This window comes from Temnothorax americanus, unplaced genomic scaffold (genome assembly GCF_048541705.1).
Source record: "Temnothorax americanus isolate GAGA-0224 unplaced genomic scaffold, ASM4854170v1 Scaffold68, whole genome shotgun sequence".
Lineage (NCBI taxonomy): Eukaryota > Metazoa > Arthropoda > Insecta > Hymenoptera > Formicidae > Temnothorax > Temnothorax americanus.
In genome coordinates this window covers 518227-536691 of record NW_027509790.1, presented here as the reverse complement: position 1 = coordinate 536691, position 18465 = coordinate 518227, and the positions used below count along the sequence as shown (strand labels likewise).

The following is an 18465-nucleotide window of genomic DNA, read 5'->3' as shown; positions in this document are numbered from 1 at the left end:
ATACACACATACAAAGGCATATACGTATGGAATATTCTTTGTGAATAATCAAAAACCACATGATACAATAAAACCTTTTATAACAAAATTATACAAGATCGTTAAACATGTTTTACAGGTCATATAACATTAGTTTTACTGTATCGATGAATAAATCTGCTGAGTATTATATGCATAGTTATTCAATTACGTAATTCAATTAGCGTGCAGGTACTATGATATTCGGAGACTTGGAGCGTAACGCGTTAATTCCACCTTGTAGAGAACAGACTCCCACGACATTGCATTTTACCAGAAAGTCTGCAAACTGTTAGAAAATACATTGGAGTAAATCTCTCCTCTCACGATTTTCTTTTACACGACTTACTTACCAACGCATTGTTTTGATCGTGTGGTCCAATAATCACAACGACACTGCTTTTATTATCTATCAATGGTTTTGCGTGCGGCCCGAGTGTGTCGACGTGAGTTTGAGATAATTGCACACTTGTGAATGGAATGTTAATACTCCCGATAATAGCACCTCTCTCGAATCTGTTAAAGATGGATTATTAGTTTAGGAAATAAATCCTCTGAGACATAATTTTTTACTACAAACGAATACTTACTGTATATTACTGCGTACATCAACCACTATGACTTTGTTCGGCGAGCTGTTATAGAGGTTTAAAAAGTCGTCTACACTTATCCTTGGCATTTTTTCGGTTCCCGCTTCGGGTTCAATCCAGTTTGCATCCTGCGAAGTTCAGAGTTTTATAATATGCTAATTGGTAATTAAATAACAAACATCAATTGACACTGTACCTTGGCTGTATTATATTGGTGTTTTCTATACGTAATACTAGCGGGTGTGTTTTGATACATTGTCATGGAATCCTTAACGCATAATTCTATGTCAATCTCGGGCAGATCAGAAAACAGGAGAATACACTCGTTGAAACCTGACATTAGTAAGGGGTCTCGTAGTTGTTTCAATATCGCTAATCCAACCAAGAGAGGAAACGATGAGTCTCCTAGCAGTAGTTTATCCCATAGATGCAATATCTTATGTAACGGAAATACATCTAAAACATTAGTAATCTTTAGTATAATTATGGCGATCAATAATATGACGTACTAAAGGCGTATTAACAGCAAATCTTACGTGAAAACATTGTTAGGAACCATGGTATTGCGAAGAGTTCCGGTACAAAGTTTATGGACTTTAGATGATTCGCCAATTGAGGATCGTGGAACGCAATGATTTGGGAGAACTTGCCCAGGTATTCCTGTATCACCGCTGAGTTGTCTTTCAGGAAGAACTTATGGAGATATTTCGGTATGAAGGTCGACAGACACGCGAAAGCTCGAGCTAAAACCCAATTGCGTCATTAGGCGTGAAATTAAGGAACACAAGTGTGTGCGTTGGTTACCATACCTTCGTTATTAAAATTTAGATAAAGGAACGGTGCTGTCAGTGAATCGAGCCCTTGCCAATAGACGTAATGTGTATTATTTCTGACCCACGCCTTTAGCAATCTTTGCAGTCGTTCGTGCCCGGCACCAGACGACAGTAATTCGCTATATTGATGACATCTTGGTATATCCACCTCTATCTAACAAGTTAGTAACGGAATGTATTTATATGTCGAGCGTCGTATTACGTATAGCGATTATACCTGTCGATCAGTATGCGTTGGCGTTTCCTTATCAATCATGTCATAACGCTTCCGAATGTCGCCGGTGATACCGAGCAAAGCTGCCCACACGGCACCTCTAACCGGAGGCGGTATATCCTTGTGCGCTTCCTCGATAATCGCCTCCTGAGTGAGTGGATAAGCCTGCAGAAGTCTATCAAACAGGACAAGCCTGTAAAATTGATATTCCGTATCGCGCTCCCTTATGATTAATGGCAACTGACACGCAGCATTCGTTAGATCTTCCTGTGCCTGAACTCGCATTCTGTAACGTCAAATTTTTATAATAATTTTATAATATCGAGATAAATATAGGACGAGAATAAAAGTGAATGTACTGACTGATTTGTCAACCAAGGATAGTTTGCTATGTATGGGATGTGAGCTAAACGCTGGCGAAGAGTCTCCATAGGAACTTTAACGACTCTTACGTCGAGTAGACTAGCGGTGTCTCTCTGGCCAAACATTTGGCCCAGTAGTATGACTAAACTGAAACAGAAATTTTAAATATTCGATATAATCCTATTGCACAATCTGTATCAATGATTATTATACATATACAGGTATGTTTGAAAATTACTTTGGAATAGACAAGATAGGCGGTCTCGATCTGATGAGACTCTGCCTTTTTAGATCCACAGTAATATCTCCGCCGGCCAATTGCCACAAATAATATAACTCATCCATTTTTCTAACAATAACATTCTTATAGAGATTTTCTCCCTTCTCCTGCGTATTTCTCGTTAAGTGTTCTGCGAATATCGGCAGTTCCAGCAGTTCCTCTGGCGTCTTGCGCTTAGTAGAATGAATTTGCAGACACGAATCTACGAATTCCTTCAGCTCTTTTGGTAACTTCTGCATGATACAAAGATACAATGTATATAAAATATATGTCATCATAATGTAAACAGCTTGTAATCCACGACAGACAAATTCATACTTCATAAATGTGGAAACAATTGTTTTCCCTGGCAAGACGTTCGAATATGCTGGTGTCACACAATATTAAGCTCAGAACTTTCCTCAAGCACTGTGACAATTTTACGCCAGGCCAGACGGGCTGCCCTAACAGTTGTTCCGCTATAATCATTCCCAGAGACCAGGAATCTATCTTAACACCACTTGGACTAGGAGTCAGAAATACCTCTGGTGCCGTATACTTCGGAGAACTGGAAAGAAGAATTTTATTTGAGATTTTACAACGAGCTGGTAAATCTATCAATATCTACATTAGTAAAGGAGAATATTTGAAAATACCCAATTGGGAAAGACACATTCTTCCCTCCGTCTGTCATGTAATACAATCCGTAATTGTACAACTGAACATCACCGTTTTTCTTAATCAATATATTATCTGGACTCAAGTGCCTATGCACCAGATCTAATTCGTTCATGTGCCGTAGCGCTAAGAGACTCTGAAAGGATATCTTGACGATCTCCTCCGTACTTAGGTCATGTCTGGTGCTCAACGGATCTCCACTGTATTCCGTAACGACCACAATCCTCTCTACAATAATAATTTGCGCAAAACAATTATACGATCAAGCAGACATACTTATTCGCAGTTGTCAAAAAGGACTCACCCTGCTTGCTTCTAATTATATCGAGATACGGGGAGAGATGGGGATGGTAGACGGTCTTTAAAAACTGCGCCTTCCCGTAGATGGTTATCGAATTCGGCGTGAGCGGCAGACCGTTGCTGCCGCATACCTCCACCGGGTGACTTTGCGCGAAGAAAGTCATGCCACCCAAACATCGTTCCTCGTTCTCCAAGAGTGCGGGACACATGGCGTGCGTCGTGTACGTGAAATTCCATAAATCTCTCTCCGATCATACGAGCCGAATCCGCCGTTCTGACTAGAATTTCCTGTCGCTCGTCATTATTGCCGTTCTCCGCTCTCCTTATGACATACCCGATGTCCGCCTATCCATTGCTATCCATCGTTTACACTTTACAGCTGATGCCATTTAACAGAACACGCACATAGAAGCGTAGTGCACAAGTATCTCGTGTAGAAACGGTGCCGATTGGTATTATCATATCACAATATGATAAGAACGGCGAGTCATCGATTGTGATGCTGCAAATTTAATATTAGATTCATCAAATAACTGTAAAAAGACTGATAATTTCTTATAAAAATTACTCACATTTTTTTTGCTCTTAGGGTTATAACAACGTATTTTCTGAGATTTTTTGTGATTTTTGTTGCAGTATGTAAATATGATTTTTAAAGACATATATGTGTATATTTATATTTTTTAAACTATATATGTAGTATACTTAAATAATATAAAAATTAAACTAATTAAATTAAATTAATTGTCAGAGTAATTCTATAAAATGTTAAAGTTGCGTATCATATGACGGTATGAATCCCGAGAAGAGCGATCGAGTCGCTAGTATATAGGTTATAATGATCATTCGAGGGACCTAGCATCTAGCATCCAAGCATCGAAAGCGTCAGTGTCAGAGACGTCAGAGTCAAGCCGGCCGCAGGGGGAAGTGATCAGCGCAGTTCCTTGGGCCTAACAAACCCACGGCATTTTAACCCGAGTTCCCGACACCGCGGACATCCACACACAACTACACATAGGTACTCGTGTCAGTGCAATTGAAAAAAGACGCCTCACGGCTCATACTTGCGTCAGTGCAATTGGAAAAAGACACGCCTCACGGCTCATTACTTGGTTCGCCCTGGCCGTTTTTGGGGCAGTATTGCCTGAAGGCCATTAAACATACGAAGAAGAAGAAGAAGAAGAAGAAGTCAGAGTCAGCCCAAGGATTCACGTCAAGGCTCGAGCCTCGAGGAAGATTTTGGAAGACAGTGAATTCTTGCAGGCAATTTTGATTCACGGTCCCGTTCTTAATGAATTCAGATTAACGTAAGTAATTGCTCGATATAACAAGTACACATTCTCATCCCGATATCTCGTTATTCATACTCGTGTTTATACTTTTTCTGCTCCATTTCCGAGCTACTCTCACAACTATGAATATTAATCATTATTTTCTAATTTTCCCATTGTTTTTATTTGTTGCAATGTTTTTTTAAATGCATTAAATCAGCACGCAATTATTTCTGAGTGAAATGATTGATCGACAAGTTTGACATGTACAAAAAAGATACTGTGTGTATTGTGTATGTTGCTTTATTGCAAAGGAAATCAAATTTGCATAATAAGAAGGAAATAAATATGTGATACATTAATAATTAATGTTACAACAAACAGATATGGACAGATATAAATATGACAAAACTACAGATGGTTCTAGCTTTTAAATCCAAATTAATTAATGATTTATATCTGTCTGTATCTGTTTTGGTTACTGTAAATTTCGTATGATATCGTGGTTTACTCGTTTTAATAAATAAAGGAAAATTCTTTCACGATAATCCAGTTGTTACGCTAATTATAAACGGTCTCTTACAATTTAATATTAACTGGACAAGCTCTTATATGTATACATGATCAATCGATCGCTTTGTAAAGCTGGGACGTTAGGTTGAAATTAAAACGAAAACAACATTACATACATCGCTTTGTCATATGATAATGTAAATAAAAAATGTAAATAGAGAACATAAATAGAGAATATAAATTCAACTGAGAAGTACTGAGAACATAAGCACGACTAAGTATTATTTTGATATGGCATTTAACAGTTACAGAATCTCGTCGGATTAATTTGCTGGGACATTTATAATGTCTTCGGTCCAGCGTGCATTTGCTCACAAGTTAAGCAAACAGCATGCCGCCGATGTGAGGCGGCAAATTGCCACTTCTACTTCCTATTCTCGTGATTTATCCAAGAGCGGTAGCAGTGTATCAGGATTTTCTTCCACGGTATGCAGTTTTCTTTGGAAAACGGGCATGTAAAGAGATTGCCAATAATCTTGGAGTAAATTAATATTTAATTCCTTATATGCAGATGTCCCTGTGCGAGGTATTAGAACCACTTGATTACGAGGAATTCTTGGGACAGCATCAGTCAGTGCTGGACCGTGATCCTTTAAAACCAATACTAGATTTTCCACCGGGAGACGTCGAATTGAGAGTCGTAAAGAGGAAGATTCGAACAGAGGAGCCAGTAGTACCGCACGAATCAATGTAAGAAAATAGTCGAAAGCGCTATTAATTACAATACAGTTATTTAAAACTTGCCATCCATTCTTCATTTTGATCATTTGGCTTTCAGTGATACCGTGTCGCCTTATGTGAAAAGATGCATTGAGAGCTTCACTTCAGACTGGGTCGTAATACATCGTAAATACAAAGGCAGAATCTCACCTATCGCCAGAGACAGATTGCTTCAGGATACACCTAGACAAGATTTCGAGGTATCTAGTGCTGGAGATAAAATTAATTTATTTGTGATAAGCAGGAAGTGTGAAAGCGATTTATCTGTTAATTAGGTAGATCAAGAAGATGCAAATGGCTGTGTATCACCGAACGAGGAGGACGATTTGTCCAATTCCGGAGATACTCCGAGAGGATCTTGGGCAAGTCTGGATTTGCGACATTCGCAACATGACCCTCTTCTGCCGAGTTTGTTAGATCGTGTTTGCCTCGAAACGATCGATCAGATGAACGAGCAGAAAAGATTGGAGGATCGACAGGTACAGGATTATAAAGCGGCAAGTTTGTCCGTTTTATTTTGATTAAATATTCTTAATATATATATATTTGTTATTTAATATTTATTAAATATTTATTAAGACCTCTCTCTCTCTCTCTCTCTCTCTCTCTCTCTCTCTCTCTCTCTCTCTCTCTCTCTCTCCGTTTTGTTCGTGAGTTTCAAGATCTCTGTTCTATATTCGCGCTCCTTAAGATCTTTTTATTCGTGCTGATCAACGCTCTGTTCCTTTACGCGCCGCCCCCCTTCGAGTCGAAATCCGCTGGTGCTCGGAACTATATTTCGTTAACAGGGGGCCTATTCTGTAACTCTTAACGACAGTTTCGTTATCGTTATATTGTCGTTGCGCAGCTTTTTTACTATACATAATATCTGCGCAACGCAAGTATAACGATAACGAAACTGTCGTTAAGAGTTACAGAAAAGGGGGGCAGGCCTTTGGTTCGTCGGATCGATCATCTTTCTGTCGGCGTTTATTTTGTGTGTATGTGACGTAAATATAGATATTGAGATTAGCGATAATTCACTCGCGAGTGAATTGAGTGTCCCGTTTAACCGTCGAACCTTCTGAAGGTTGTCCCAGATTATCCCTCATACATTCCTCAATTAAATATTTTATTAAATATTTAATAAAATATTTTGAATAATAAATGTTAAATATATTATAATGTTAATATTAAATATTGTATTTGTTGTTTAAAAAATATTTGACTAAATATTTAAATATTTATTTTTCAGGAAGCCTTGTTCCCGCTTTACGCTCCTCCGACTTCTCCTGACGATGAGTGGCAAGAAATCAGCGTTGCTCCGGAACCTACAGAACCTTTTGCTCATAAAATTCTCGTAAAATGTCTGCAATTAAAGTTAGAACTAGAAGTGGAGCCAATATTCGCGAGTCTCGCATTATACGATGCCAGAGAAAAGAAAAAGGTATGATATTTTTTATCATTGAAATTACAACTTTAAGAATGCATAATGCTAATTACAAATTGTTATATTTCAGGTGTCCGAAAATTTCTACGTCGATATGAATTCAGAGGGATTGAAAAGAATGCTTGGAGGACACATCGCTTATAGCGATGCAAGTACCTTAGCTAGAAGTTGCGTTTTGAGCATCAATAAACCCAGTCCCGATTTGTTTCTTGTCGTACGGCTCGAGAAAGTATTGCAGGGCGATATATCGGAGTGTGCCGAACCGTATTTACGCGAAGATAAAAATAAAGATAAGGTAATAAAATATTAAAATAAAATACTGATGCATTCAAAATGGCAATTTCTCATATTATTGTCTTATTAATTTCCGTATAGGTCAGAGCTGCTGCCGCTGCTGCGTGCGAACGCCTGGGTCGTTATAGAATGCCTCTCGCGTGGACTGCAATTCATCTGTCTGGTGTAATCGGAGGCGGTGGTGATACGGATAGCACGGGCAGTGCTGGATCTTTAGACAGAAAGTCGGGCGGTCTGGAACAGTGGCGAAAAAAAGTGGAACCGCCGACGCGACGTGGTTCGCTAGAAAGACGGAGTTCGGATAAAAGACGTAGTTGGTCGCCGGATGATTTTGCCAATTGCCTTGATAGCTTTAGGTTCGTATAATGCTCCATTTTCCTATCGAAAGGTTTAACATCTTAACTAACATCTTGATATTTTTATAGGCCCATTACTTTAACAGTCTCGAGCTTCTTCAAGCAGGAAAGCGAACGACTTCGCGATGAAGATCTTTATAAGCTTTTGGTTGAACTACGAAGACCTGGTTCCAACTTGAAACGATTAAAATGCTTACCAGGGATATTGAAATTGGATCTCAGTCCCAGACCCGAAGAGCTACCGAGGTGTCTTGATCCCGACCTTAGAAGATTAGTTCCATATCCGGATGAAAAGAATCGACCGGTTAAGGAGATACTCGAGTTTCCAAGCGAAGTTGTTTCGCCCGATTTAACGTATCGTAATCTCCTATATCTTTATCCCAAGGTGCATATCGAATAAAATTGTACGATCAATTATTTCTTATTAATTCTACGACATGAGAAATTATATTTTATTATGCGTAGGAAGCAAACTTCAGCTCCAGAACTGGCTCAGCCCGTAATATCGCTGTAAGAATTCAGCTTATGGGAGGTGAGCAAGAAGCCGACGCGCTTACAGCTATCTTCGGCAGATCATCGTGTCCTGAGATGACGCACGAATACTTTACTTCCGTATCATACCACAACAAGAATCCGAATTTTTACGACGAAATCAAGATGAGACTACCCGCGGATTTAAGTGCGAAACATCACTTATTGTTCACTTTCTATCATATTAGTTGCCAGAAGAAAGCAGAGCAACCAAACGTCGAAACGGCGGTCGCATATACAGTAAATTTCAATCAGTAATGAATAAAATTAGGACTTGGTAATTTGATTGATAAACTAAATATGTAAAATTTTATTTGTAGTGGCTACCGCTTCTAAGAGATGGTCATCTCCAATCAGGCGAATTCAGTTTGCCTGCTATGCTAGATCCGCCACCCGCAAATTATTCTTACATTGCACCCGATGTTCTTTTGCCAGGCACTCGATGGGTGGATGCTCATCGAGGGGTCTTCACTGTTATATTAGAGCCTGTCTCCAGCGTTCATCCGCAAGACAAATATATTGACAGGTAATAATGTATTATTTTTTTGTGGGAATAAAAAACGAATAAAAAAAAAGATATGTAATAATTTTTTAAATAATTTCCATATTACAGATTTTTATCATTATGCGGCTTTTTGGAAACCGGTCAAGTTCCGCCTCGTATCGGCGAAGCGGGCATGGAATCAGAATTAAAATCAGCTCTTCTCGAATTAGCGCGTGCCTCACATTCCGCCTTGGTGCGATCACTTCCACAATTACTGGATCAATTACTGTGTCTTCTAGTGCGACCGCCAACATTACCGTCTCAATCGTTGAACGTTGCCGCCACCATCTTTGAGGCTCTGGGACTGCTCGTACGAAATATCACCAATTTACCGGATGGCCAATTAGACGCGCATGGAAGACACGCGCTATTGGCCACCTACATCGCGTATCAATGCTCTTTGCCGAGCATGACTCACAACGGGGGCGTCGTGCGAGCACAGAGCAATCCCGATCTGCCTCTGGAAGATCTGGAGATGGAGATCCACTCGCGGGGATTGGACAGAACCGCGTCGATGCGACAGGAATCCCCCTCGATCAACAGTCATCCCACCAGAAGACTTTTACACGAGGAACTTGCCTTGCACTGGGTTGTATCCACCGGTCAAGCACGCGAACTGGCGATAACTCATTCCTGGTTCTTCCTGGAGTTGATAATGCGCTCGATGGTTGTCACGCTGTCTGAGATGGCGTCCTTGGAGGCACCGCGAAAAATTAGATTCTCACCGCAGTTCTGCGACGATGTCGCGACGCTCACCGCTGCGTTAACGTCCGAGGTGATATCGCGCTGCGGCAAGGAAATCCGCGTGGCGTCCAACTTGATATCGAGCCTTGGCAATTTCTTATCCGATCTGCTATCCGTGATGGACAGAGGATTCGTGCTGTCGCTCGTTCGCGCCGCCTGTTGCTCGCTGTCGGATGCGTCAATGCATATTCCCGACTCCGCAGCGTTATTCGCTCTGAAACTTGATCTCGTGAGAACGGTGTGCTCGCACGAGCACTATGTAGCATTGAATCTTCCCTTTGGCACTGGTTATACGTCGGGATCGGCTCCGGCATCGCCCAGTCCATCGACTGGCAGCTCAGGCAGTCTGATATCCACTCTCGTGCCCGGGGATAGAGCCCGGTTTTCGGAACTCAGTCAAGAATTCAGGCAGCAGCACTTCCTGGTTGGCATCGTTCTGTCCGATCTGGCAAACACCTTGGAGATACCAAATCCGATGCTACAGAATAAAGCTATTGGGACCGTCCGACATCTTATGAGCTGCCACGATGCTGATCCGCGATATTCCGATCCTGCGGCGAAGGCTAGAGTTGCCGCGCTCTATCTGCCGTTACTTAGTATCTTGATGGATGCCTTACCCCAGCTTTATCATTGGGACTCCAAAGACAAAAGCGTTTATCCGGATGAATCCGGATCGATTACGCAATCGGTAGCATTGGCTATTGCTGGTGGAATGTCGGCGGACACCGCGGGCAATCAGTGCCGTGTATCTCTAAGTTCCGAAGCTACTCGACATTTATTAATGTGTGCCTTATGGGTGCTGAAGGGATTAGAACGAACCGCTTTAGCACAGTGGTGTTCCGAACTCAGCGCGAGACGTATTCTGAGCTTGCTGCAAGTACTGAATATCGCCACCGCAGCTTTCGAGTACAAAGGCAAGAAAGCACTTAAAAGATTGCCACCTCAAGCAACGGCCACCAGCGATATTAGATCGCGACTGGAAGACGTGATTCTCGGTCAGGGAAGTGCCAGGAGCGAAATGATACTGCGAAGAAAGGAGAGAGTGACCGGAGACAAATTGAGATGGCGCAAAGATCAAATGCCTTACAGGTACAAATATTATTATATTATTTTAATTTTAATTTTAATTAAAGTTATAATTATATAAATATATTGATACTTCAAGATCTTGCGAACAACCGGAAGGAAGAGCTGTGGAACAAGACGCTCATATAGAAGGAGCCTTAGCGGCTGAGGCTTCTCTTGTCGTATTAGATACTTTAGAATCCGTAGTTCAAGCTGACGGCGGTGGAGGTATTCGTCGACTTTTTATTTCACTACTTAAATATGACAAGATAGATGAATCAAACGTTTTAAATTACTTAGGTGCGGTTGTCGGTGCAGTATTGAAAGTGTTACTAAGAGCGTTGGCTAGAAATCAAAGTACATCGGTGCTTCAGCACATGTTCAATACACAGCGGGCTTTAGTCTTCAAGTATCACAGCGCATTGTTCGACGAGGAAAGCGAGCGCTGCGGAGATTTGTGCTTAACATTGCTCACTCGATGCAGTTCGCCCTTAAGCGCTATTAGAAGTCACGCAGCTGCGAGCCTGTATCTGCTGATGCGACAGAATTTCGAAATTGGGAATGTAAGCTATCATGAGATCTTGTGATGTTGTGAACTATGAAGCGTTGTTTTAATCTTACATTCTTCACAGAACTTTGCGCGCGTCAAGATGCAAGTCACAACGTCCTTATCTGCTCTTGTTGGAAGAGGAAAAGCACCTAGCGAGGGTGCGTTACGTAGGGCCTTGAAAACGGTGCTGGTATACGCCGAGAGAGATACGGAGCTTTCAGACACGAGCTTTCCTGAACAAGTGAAGGATCTACTATTCAATCTTCATATGATCCTCTCTGATACTGTTAAGATGAAGGAATTCCAAGAGGATCCTGAAATGCTCTTGGATCTAATGTATAGGTAAGATTTCTAAATCTTAGCAAACAATTTGACTTAAACACTTCGAGTGCCAAGCACATTTCGAGCGTGATCTCTGCGGGCCCAAGAGTGAATTTTTGATAGTTTTGTTTTAAATATATATTCAATGCACTGCAAAAATAAGGTTTTATTTAATATATTTATGAGTAACGAAATCATTTCTACTTGAGTGAATAAAATCGTCACCCATAGATGGGTGATAGGGCCCCTGCGGGAACTTATGCGTCACTCAGATCTGAGTGATGTGGTACTCAAAGTAAACATAACGAGCTAAGGGATGTATCTAAATTTTGTTTAGAATCGCCAAGGGCTATCAAGGATCGCCTGATCTTCGTCTGACTTGGCTCGCAAACATGGCGCAGCAGCACATGGAAAGGAAAAATCACACGGAAGCAGCAATGTGTTTGGTGCACAGTGCCGCTCTGGTAGCGGAATATCTTCATCTACTTGAACCTGGTGGCGGCGGTCGGCCCGTAGGAGCCGTTGCTTTGAACGCCGTAACACCGAACGCTTTAGAGGAAAGCGCCGTTGGCGATGACGTACTGGCCAGAAGGGAAGAAGGGCTTTGCTTAGGTCCTGATTTTTCAGAAAGTGGATTGGCGGGTTTATTGGAGCACGCGGCTAGCTCTTTTCACGCAGCTGGGATGTACGAAGCTATTCCTGACGTCTATAGGGTGTTGCTACCTATAGCAGAAGCTGCACATGACTACAAGAAATTAGCTAACATTCACGGGTAAGAAAATTTAAGTTGTTTAGTATGATATGGAGTGCACATTTTTTTGAAATTTACTGTATAAAAGATATTATTTCGGAACTTTTTTTTTTAGTAAACTTCACGAGGCATATACGCGTGTGGAACAATTGGCTGGCAAGCGTGTCTTCGGGACGTACTTCAGAGTTGGTTTCTACGGCGCCAGATTCGGCGATCTCGCCGGCGAAGAGTTCGTTTACAAAGAGCCAACTTTAACAAAACTCCCGGAAATATTCTCGAGACTCGAGAACTTTTATGCCGAGAGATTCGGCGCGGAGAATATAGTTATAATAAAGGATTCGAATCCTGTGGATCCTAGCAAGCTGGAACCGGACAAAGCTTACGTACAGATCACTTACGTGGAGCCGTACTTCGAAGCACACGAGCTTAGACACAGACCTACAGTTTTCCATCGGAATTTCAATATAAGTGAGTATTGATTTAGACAAAATATTATTTTCTGATAACAGTAATTAATTATACAGTAATTAACAATTTGTTTCGATAATGGCCTTTGTTTTTAGAACGATTTGTTTATGCGACACCTTTTACTCCTGGTGGCAAAGCTCACGGTGAATTACGTGAACAGTGTAAACGGAAGACTATATTAACGGTGGCGACACATTTCCCATATCTGAAAACCAGAATTCGAGTTGTGGCTCGAAAACAGATAGTCCTGAGTCCCATCGAAGTGGCAATTGAAGACATACAGAAGAAGACTGCCGAGGTATTGATCGATTTCTCATATCTTAATATTTTTACAGTACACATGTAATACATTTTTGTGTAATCTTAATTAGGTGGCTGCTGCAACCGCTCAAGAACCACCTGACGCAAAGATGCTGCAAATGGTCCTTCAAGGTTGCATTGGCACGACGGTTAATCAAGGACCCGCGGAAGTAGCAGTCGTGTTTCTTTCCGGTTTGCGCGAACAAAATGCGCAGCCGACCAGATTGCAGCATAAGCTTCGTTTGTGTTTCAAAGATTTCCAGAAAAAGTGTCTCGACGCTTTGCGGCGCAATAAGAATCTGATTGGTCCCGATCAGCGAGATTATCAGCGGGAGCTGGAGAGAAATTATCAGAGATTGACCGAGAGATTGGCACCTCTCATTGCTTGGAGGTAAGAAGTTTTAATTAAAAAGATACATATCTTTTCAAGTTTATCATGTTAAAGAAATTTTTGTTATGCTGCTACGTAGTGGACCGTCCTTAATTAATCAGCAAGCAGTACCATCGACTCCTCCGCGCTGGTAGGGAAATGAAACACTGCCATAGAAGCTTACCAAAGACTAATGTATCTAATTATTAATCGCGTGTATTGTCATATAGCTAATTCTACTTTTAATTACTATTGCGAAGAATATACGTACGTTGAATCCTTGTTTTATAACAGGATTGAAAAAATTCCAAGTTATTTATAAAATAAATATATATTTAGTCAAACGAATTATATGAGTTATATTGTTTATAATTTATATGAGTTTTATATACATGTTATGAGTTATTAGATAATTCGACCTTTGTGGAAAAAGGAGTAAAATAAGGATAGCATTATATAAAAAATTGTCGGATTTCCAAATTTGTTAACACTAAACATTTTTAGAACAAGGATTTAACGTAATTTATTGATATAATTGAAATTTTCTCATACTTATAAGCACTTAAGTATTACGATACGAATGCGTGAGGATCTCTAAACCATCCTCGACAACCATAGAACTAGAAAAACCCAGCTACGGTATAACGTTGTCGATGAGTATACGATACGTTGTGACCATTACATTAAATGGATTTACATAGATATAGCCGGGCATTTATATATTTAGAATTTGTATTTTTTTTATAACTGATAAATCTATTTTTGAAAAAATCAATTTTTTATGGCAGATTCTCCCAAAGAGTTCTATCGATGACTTATGACTCAAATAAATTTTGTGTATGCAATTTACGCGTGTACGAAATTTAGTTAATTTAATGAAATTTGGTTATAAATTATCTGGCATCTGTACAATATCTTGATGATTAAATTCAAAATATCTCTCTAGATGTTGATAGATATTAGCTGCTGATATGCACAAAATTTCTTTACAATGTATGCATTTTATGCTCTTCGACTAAAAGAAAAAAAGTTTCCAAATTGGATGAGACTTCGGACGGCTACGTTGTTTTATTTTCTTTTTTCTTATTAAATACACATACACAGGTTCTTTGACTCTCTACACTGTTAATTTTTTTTTTTACATTTCTTACATTTTATATATTTTAACTTGGTGAATTTTTCCATATTGGGTGTCTTTTTTTGGTCCACGGTGTCTTATCTCATTTTTTCTATTAAATTTTCTATTAAATTATTTTATTAATTCTTTGTCCTTCAATCGTTTTCTCAGAATGCAGGAAAGAGAAATCTAAATCAAGGTTTTGTTCGTCTTCGCCGCTTTTTTCTTCTCCTTTCTCTTCACGCGATAGCACAAATTCTTCCAATTTATCAGCTGGTATCTGACCCTCTTGTTCTGATACAACCAGATACACAGGTGCAAGAGAGACCGATGTACTTGTACTCTGAGAAAAAATATCGTCGATGGTCGGTATTTTGTGCGTTATTTTATCGGTATAATGCAGCTTTCTTCGGGCAGACGAAATAATATGTTTCTATAAGGTCATGTACTTCTTCGTCGTTTAAGTGATCTAGGCGAAGCAATTCTTTTATTCGATCGGCGCGTGACTTACTTAAGAACGTCGCCATTATTCGGCGAGCCTTTTTAGCGCCTCTGGTAATTTTATGTTGCAAAGAGAGTTATTCTTGAATCTAATTACATGTCATAATTTATTTAATTCTAGCACACAAATTCGGCGCGCACTAAATAATTTCAAAGACATTTTATTCGCAACTGGAATCCAGCAAACATCAAACATTAATGGAATTATCAAAATTTAGGGATAACGTCATAACCGTCTTGTAAGCGATAGACAATAAAAATTAACCTCCTAACATCAATTATAAACGATATAAATAAAGAACTGAACATTAATATCAACAGTATAAATTTCTCTGCAATTGAGAATATGCGGTAATCATTATTTTTACTTATATATATAATAATTATTTTTTATCAAATGGACAAAATTTCAGCTAACGCGCGCGGGATTGCCAAGGAGGTAGCATCGAGAATACATTTACATATATCTACGAATCGATTTCTTTGTTGAGAGATAATATTTCAGTTCAATTAAGTAATACGTATTTCATTGCAAGCAAAATAAAATGTAGAAATTTATGCAAATATATTTATGTTACATACAAAAAATTACATTACTGCGATAGTTACAATATTCTGTGTATAAAAAATAAATGTTTTATTTTTCTAAATTTAAACATCTTTCGACGATCTAACGGGAATTGTCATCATACAATACATCATACGAACCGAGCCGTCTTCAATTAAGTTGGAACTGCAATTCACAGACAAAATAAATAAATTCTTAAATTCTAACGAAATTATCTTACAACAAATGTGTGGTGTAGAAATTTGTTTCTACCATATTTGTTTCGTGAACACTTCAACATTTTTGAAAAGTTTTTTTTATAACAAATAAATTATTTTATATTATAGTTGTTAATGTCTTACCCTGTAAAAAAATTCGGTTAATTGTTAACGAGATAATTATGAATTTAGTTCTAGAATTTTTTCTAATTTTTTTTGGGTTTCATCCAACATTTTTTCTTTATAATTCTTATACTTTCTGATCGCTTTTCGACGCATGTCTGACCATTCATACAAATATTGAAATATAGGACGTGCATGATTCAACGAACAGTACTGAATGGCAAAGTCCAAAGCTGGTTTAACTTTCTTAACCCATCGAACTTTAATACACAATTGTAGCCAAAGACAACTGTAAAATACGGATGTTGTACACTAAATCAATGTAAATCGATCTGAATAAAGATGCGTAATTACCATATTTCACGATTTTGTTGATCAAAATGGTAATGATTTAAAATTGAATCCAGTTTCTCCTCGGTTAAGTCCGTATGAAAGAAATCTAAGTCGTTTAAGAATATTATGTACTCAATGTTAAAAATGGGCCGTTTATATATTTTCATAGCATATAAATTATGGGGATTGTTATCCCATTTGGCCCATTCTTCCGCTAACTCGAAAAAATTTGTTTCCCATGCGGTCTTTGCCGGCACGTCAGGTAGAGAAGGGATATTATGGAACCATGTGTCCCATGCAACATCATCTAACATCTGAAGACAACATTAAAGTCATTTATTTTTAAATATTAGAAGTATGAATACTAGTTTGTATGTATAGAAGCGATGTTACCTTTTTTTCCTCAGGAAAGCATTGATACAAGTAGTTCTTCCACACTCTTGAGTGTTTATACTTTTGAATTTAAATTCATTAAAGTAAGATTTTAAAAATGGTTCGAATACTGAGGGACCTCCTAATATATTCTCTAGATTACCTAAGAGTGTATACATCCCGCTTCGTAAGACACATATTCAGTAACTTTCTGAAGCGGCAAATCACGAGCCGTCAAATTAGGTAATAAGCATTTTATTAAGCCAACATTTTTGGGATCTTCGATCTATAATACAATTCCGGAAAATAATGCAGTATGAATGCAAGAATGTGTGTGTGTGTGTGTGTGTTTTCTGTATACAATGTAAAATGTTGTCATTTGGTATAACATTATTTATTACTCAATTTCTTTGACCTAATCCTAGTCACGTAATCAAAGTTAATATCTTACCATATTTTTCAGGTTATTTAATCCTCTTTGCAAACCTCTTGCGACTTGCAACAATATGGATTGCTCGCGACTAATGTAAAACGACCTTCGCATTCGATTTGTAAAACAAAAATTTATAAAAGATAACGCGCGTATTTTGTGTTATGTATATGCATATGTATGTTTATTAAAATAAGCTGAAAAACATTTTTCCTACGATTTGTAAGATAGAAACCGTCACACGTTTACAGCACCTTAGGTCTCGAATAAAATGCACTTTTGTATTTTTAGAAAAACATAAGAAATATAGACGAATTTTGTACACTATCAGCTTGTGTTTCGAAGGATGAGAGAGGAAGGAAGTAGGCGAATGTCTGTCTTCATTCAATCAATGGACCCTTGAACAATCCGTTTACGATCCTCCAGGCTGTCTCTCTCCGCCTATTCATCATCCATTTTTTCCCTCTCATATCATTTTCGAATAACTACTTCATTTTATTGCCAGTTACATGATTCGATTTCCGGATTATCGAGAATCACCCTCCTGGCTTGACCTCTCTATTTTTTTTATTAAAAAATAAAAGTTTATGCGAACCAAATATATATGACTTCGTTTTTTTTTTAAGACTATACTGAAATCGGAATCGATTTCGAAAAATCTTTCCCTCTCTCTTCTTTTCTCCATTATTTCTTATCCCCGAAGTTCAGCGTAATGCCCGAGAACTGATATTACCAGTCTCGAAAAGCGATGTCGTTCGATGTGCTCAAATTCACGTGCGTTGAACGGGACGAAACGGCGTAGCGATACAGACATAAATGTAGATACATCGAATGTCTTGACTTTCGACCAGAGAGAAAAAAGAGAGGAAGATCGAATAAAATGTCTTAAAATGTCGTAACGGAGGCGAGAAAGGCTTCCATATTGGAGGTCTCAGATAAAAGGTTTACCTTTGAACTCGGGATGAGACTTCTCGAAGGATTTTCTCGAGGAAAACTTTGATCGCGTTAAGAGATTTCCTTCGGGGTACCAGCGAGACCGCGTCGCGGAAAATTCTTCTCGAAGTATTCTCTCGCGATGCGGAATCGTGCGAAGGGGAGGAGAAAGGAGTGATACGGAGGAAAAGGCCGATATAGGGATGCGGGAGGACGGGGAGAAGGGACAACGGTGCGAGGTAGGTATGCGGAGGCAAAAAGTATCGTTCGAAATCCCCCTCCCTCGCGTTTCTCTTCGGCGGCTGCCTTGTTTATATTGTCCACGGTCCATTTAACTCTCGAATGCGCC

The 18465-nt window shown here is 39.2% G+C and overlaps 2 protein-coding genes and 1 pseudogene across 2 annotated transcripts; 1 reads left to right on the top strand and 2 right to left on the bottom strand.

The window, feature by feature from the left end:
- Positions 1 to 60: 60 nt before the first annotated feature.
- Positions 61 to 4141, bottom strand: LOC143905870 (TBC domain-containing protein kinase-like protein). The gene is made up of 13 exons (XM_077421509.1): positions 3828 to 4141; positions 3260 to 3757; positions 2934 to 3183; positions 2617 to 2845; positions 2257 to 2531; positions 2019 to 2165; positions 1659 to 1941; positions 1418 to 1595; positions 1145 to 1351; positions 805 to 1064; positions 609 to 736; positions 372 to 534; positions 61 to 307 (listed from the first exon to the last, which is right to left on the bottom strand). Exons 2-13 carry the CDS (start codon positions 3462 to 3464, stop codon positions 200 to 202), a joined length of 2433 nt encoding a protein of 810 aa, XP_077277635.1. The 5' UTR covers positions 3465 to 3757; positions 3828 to 4141; the 3' UTR covers positions 61 to 199.
- A 50-nt stretch (positions 4142 to 4191) lies between these two features.
- Zir (dedicator of cytokinesis) lies at positions 4192 to 17510 on the top strand. Its single transcript, XM_077421507.1, has 20 exons — positions 4192 to 4562; positions 5345 to 5525; positions 5611 to 5789; positions 5878 to 6019; positions 6095 to 6298; positions 7054 to 7245; positions 7319 to 7543; positions 7624 to 7898; positions 7968 to 8283; positions 8364 to 8669; positions 8750 to 8955; positions 9043 to 10806; positions 10883 to 11010; positions 11083 to 11345; positions 11415 to 11674; positions 11991 to 12425; positions 12520 to 12872; positions 12968 to 13170; positions 13244 to 13563; positions 13643 to 17510. Exons 2-20 carry the CDS (start codon positions 5385 to 5387, stop codon positions 13695 to 13697), a joined length of 5967 nt encoding a protein of 1988 aa, XP_077277633.1. The 5' UTR covers positions 4192 to 4562; positions 5345 to 5384; the 3' UTR covers positions 13698 to 17510.
- On the bottom strand, positions 15812 to 17297 carry LOC143905865 (leukotriene A-4 hydrolase-like; annotated as a pseudogene).
- Positions 17511 to 18465: the final 955 nt, after the last annotated feature.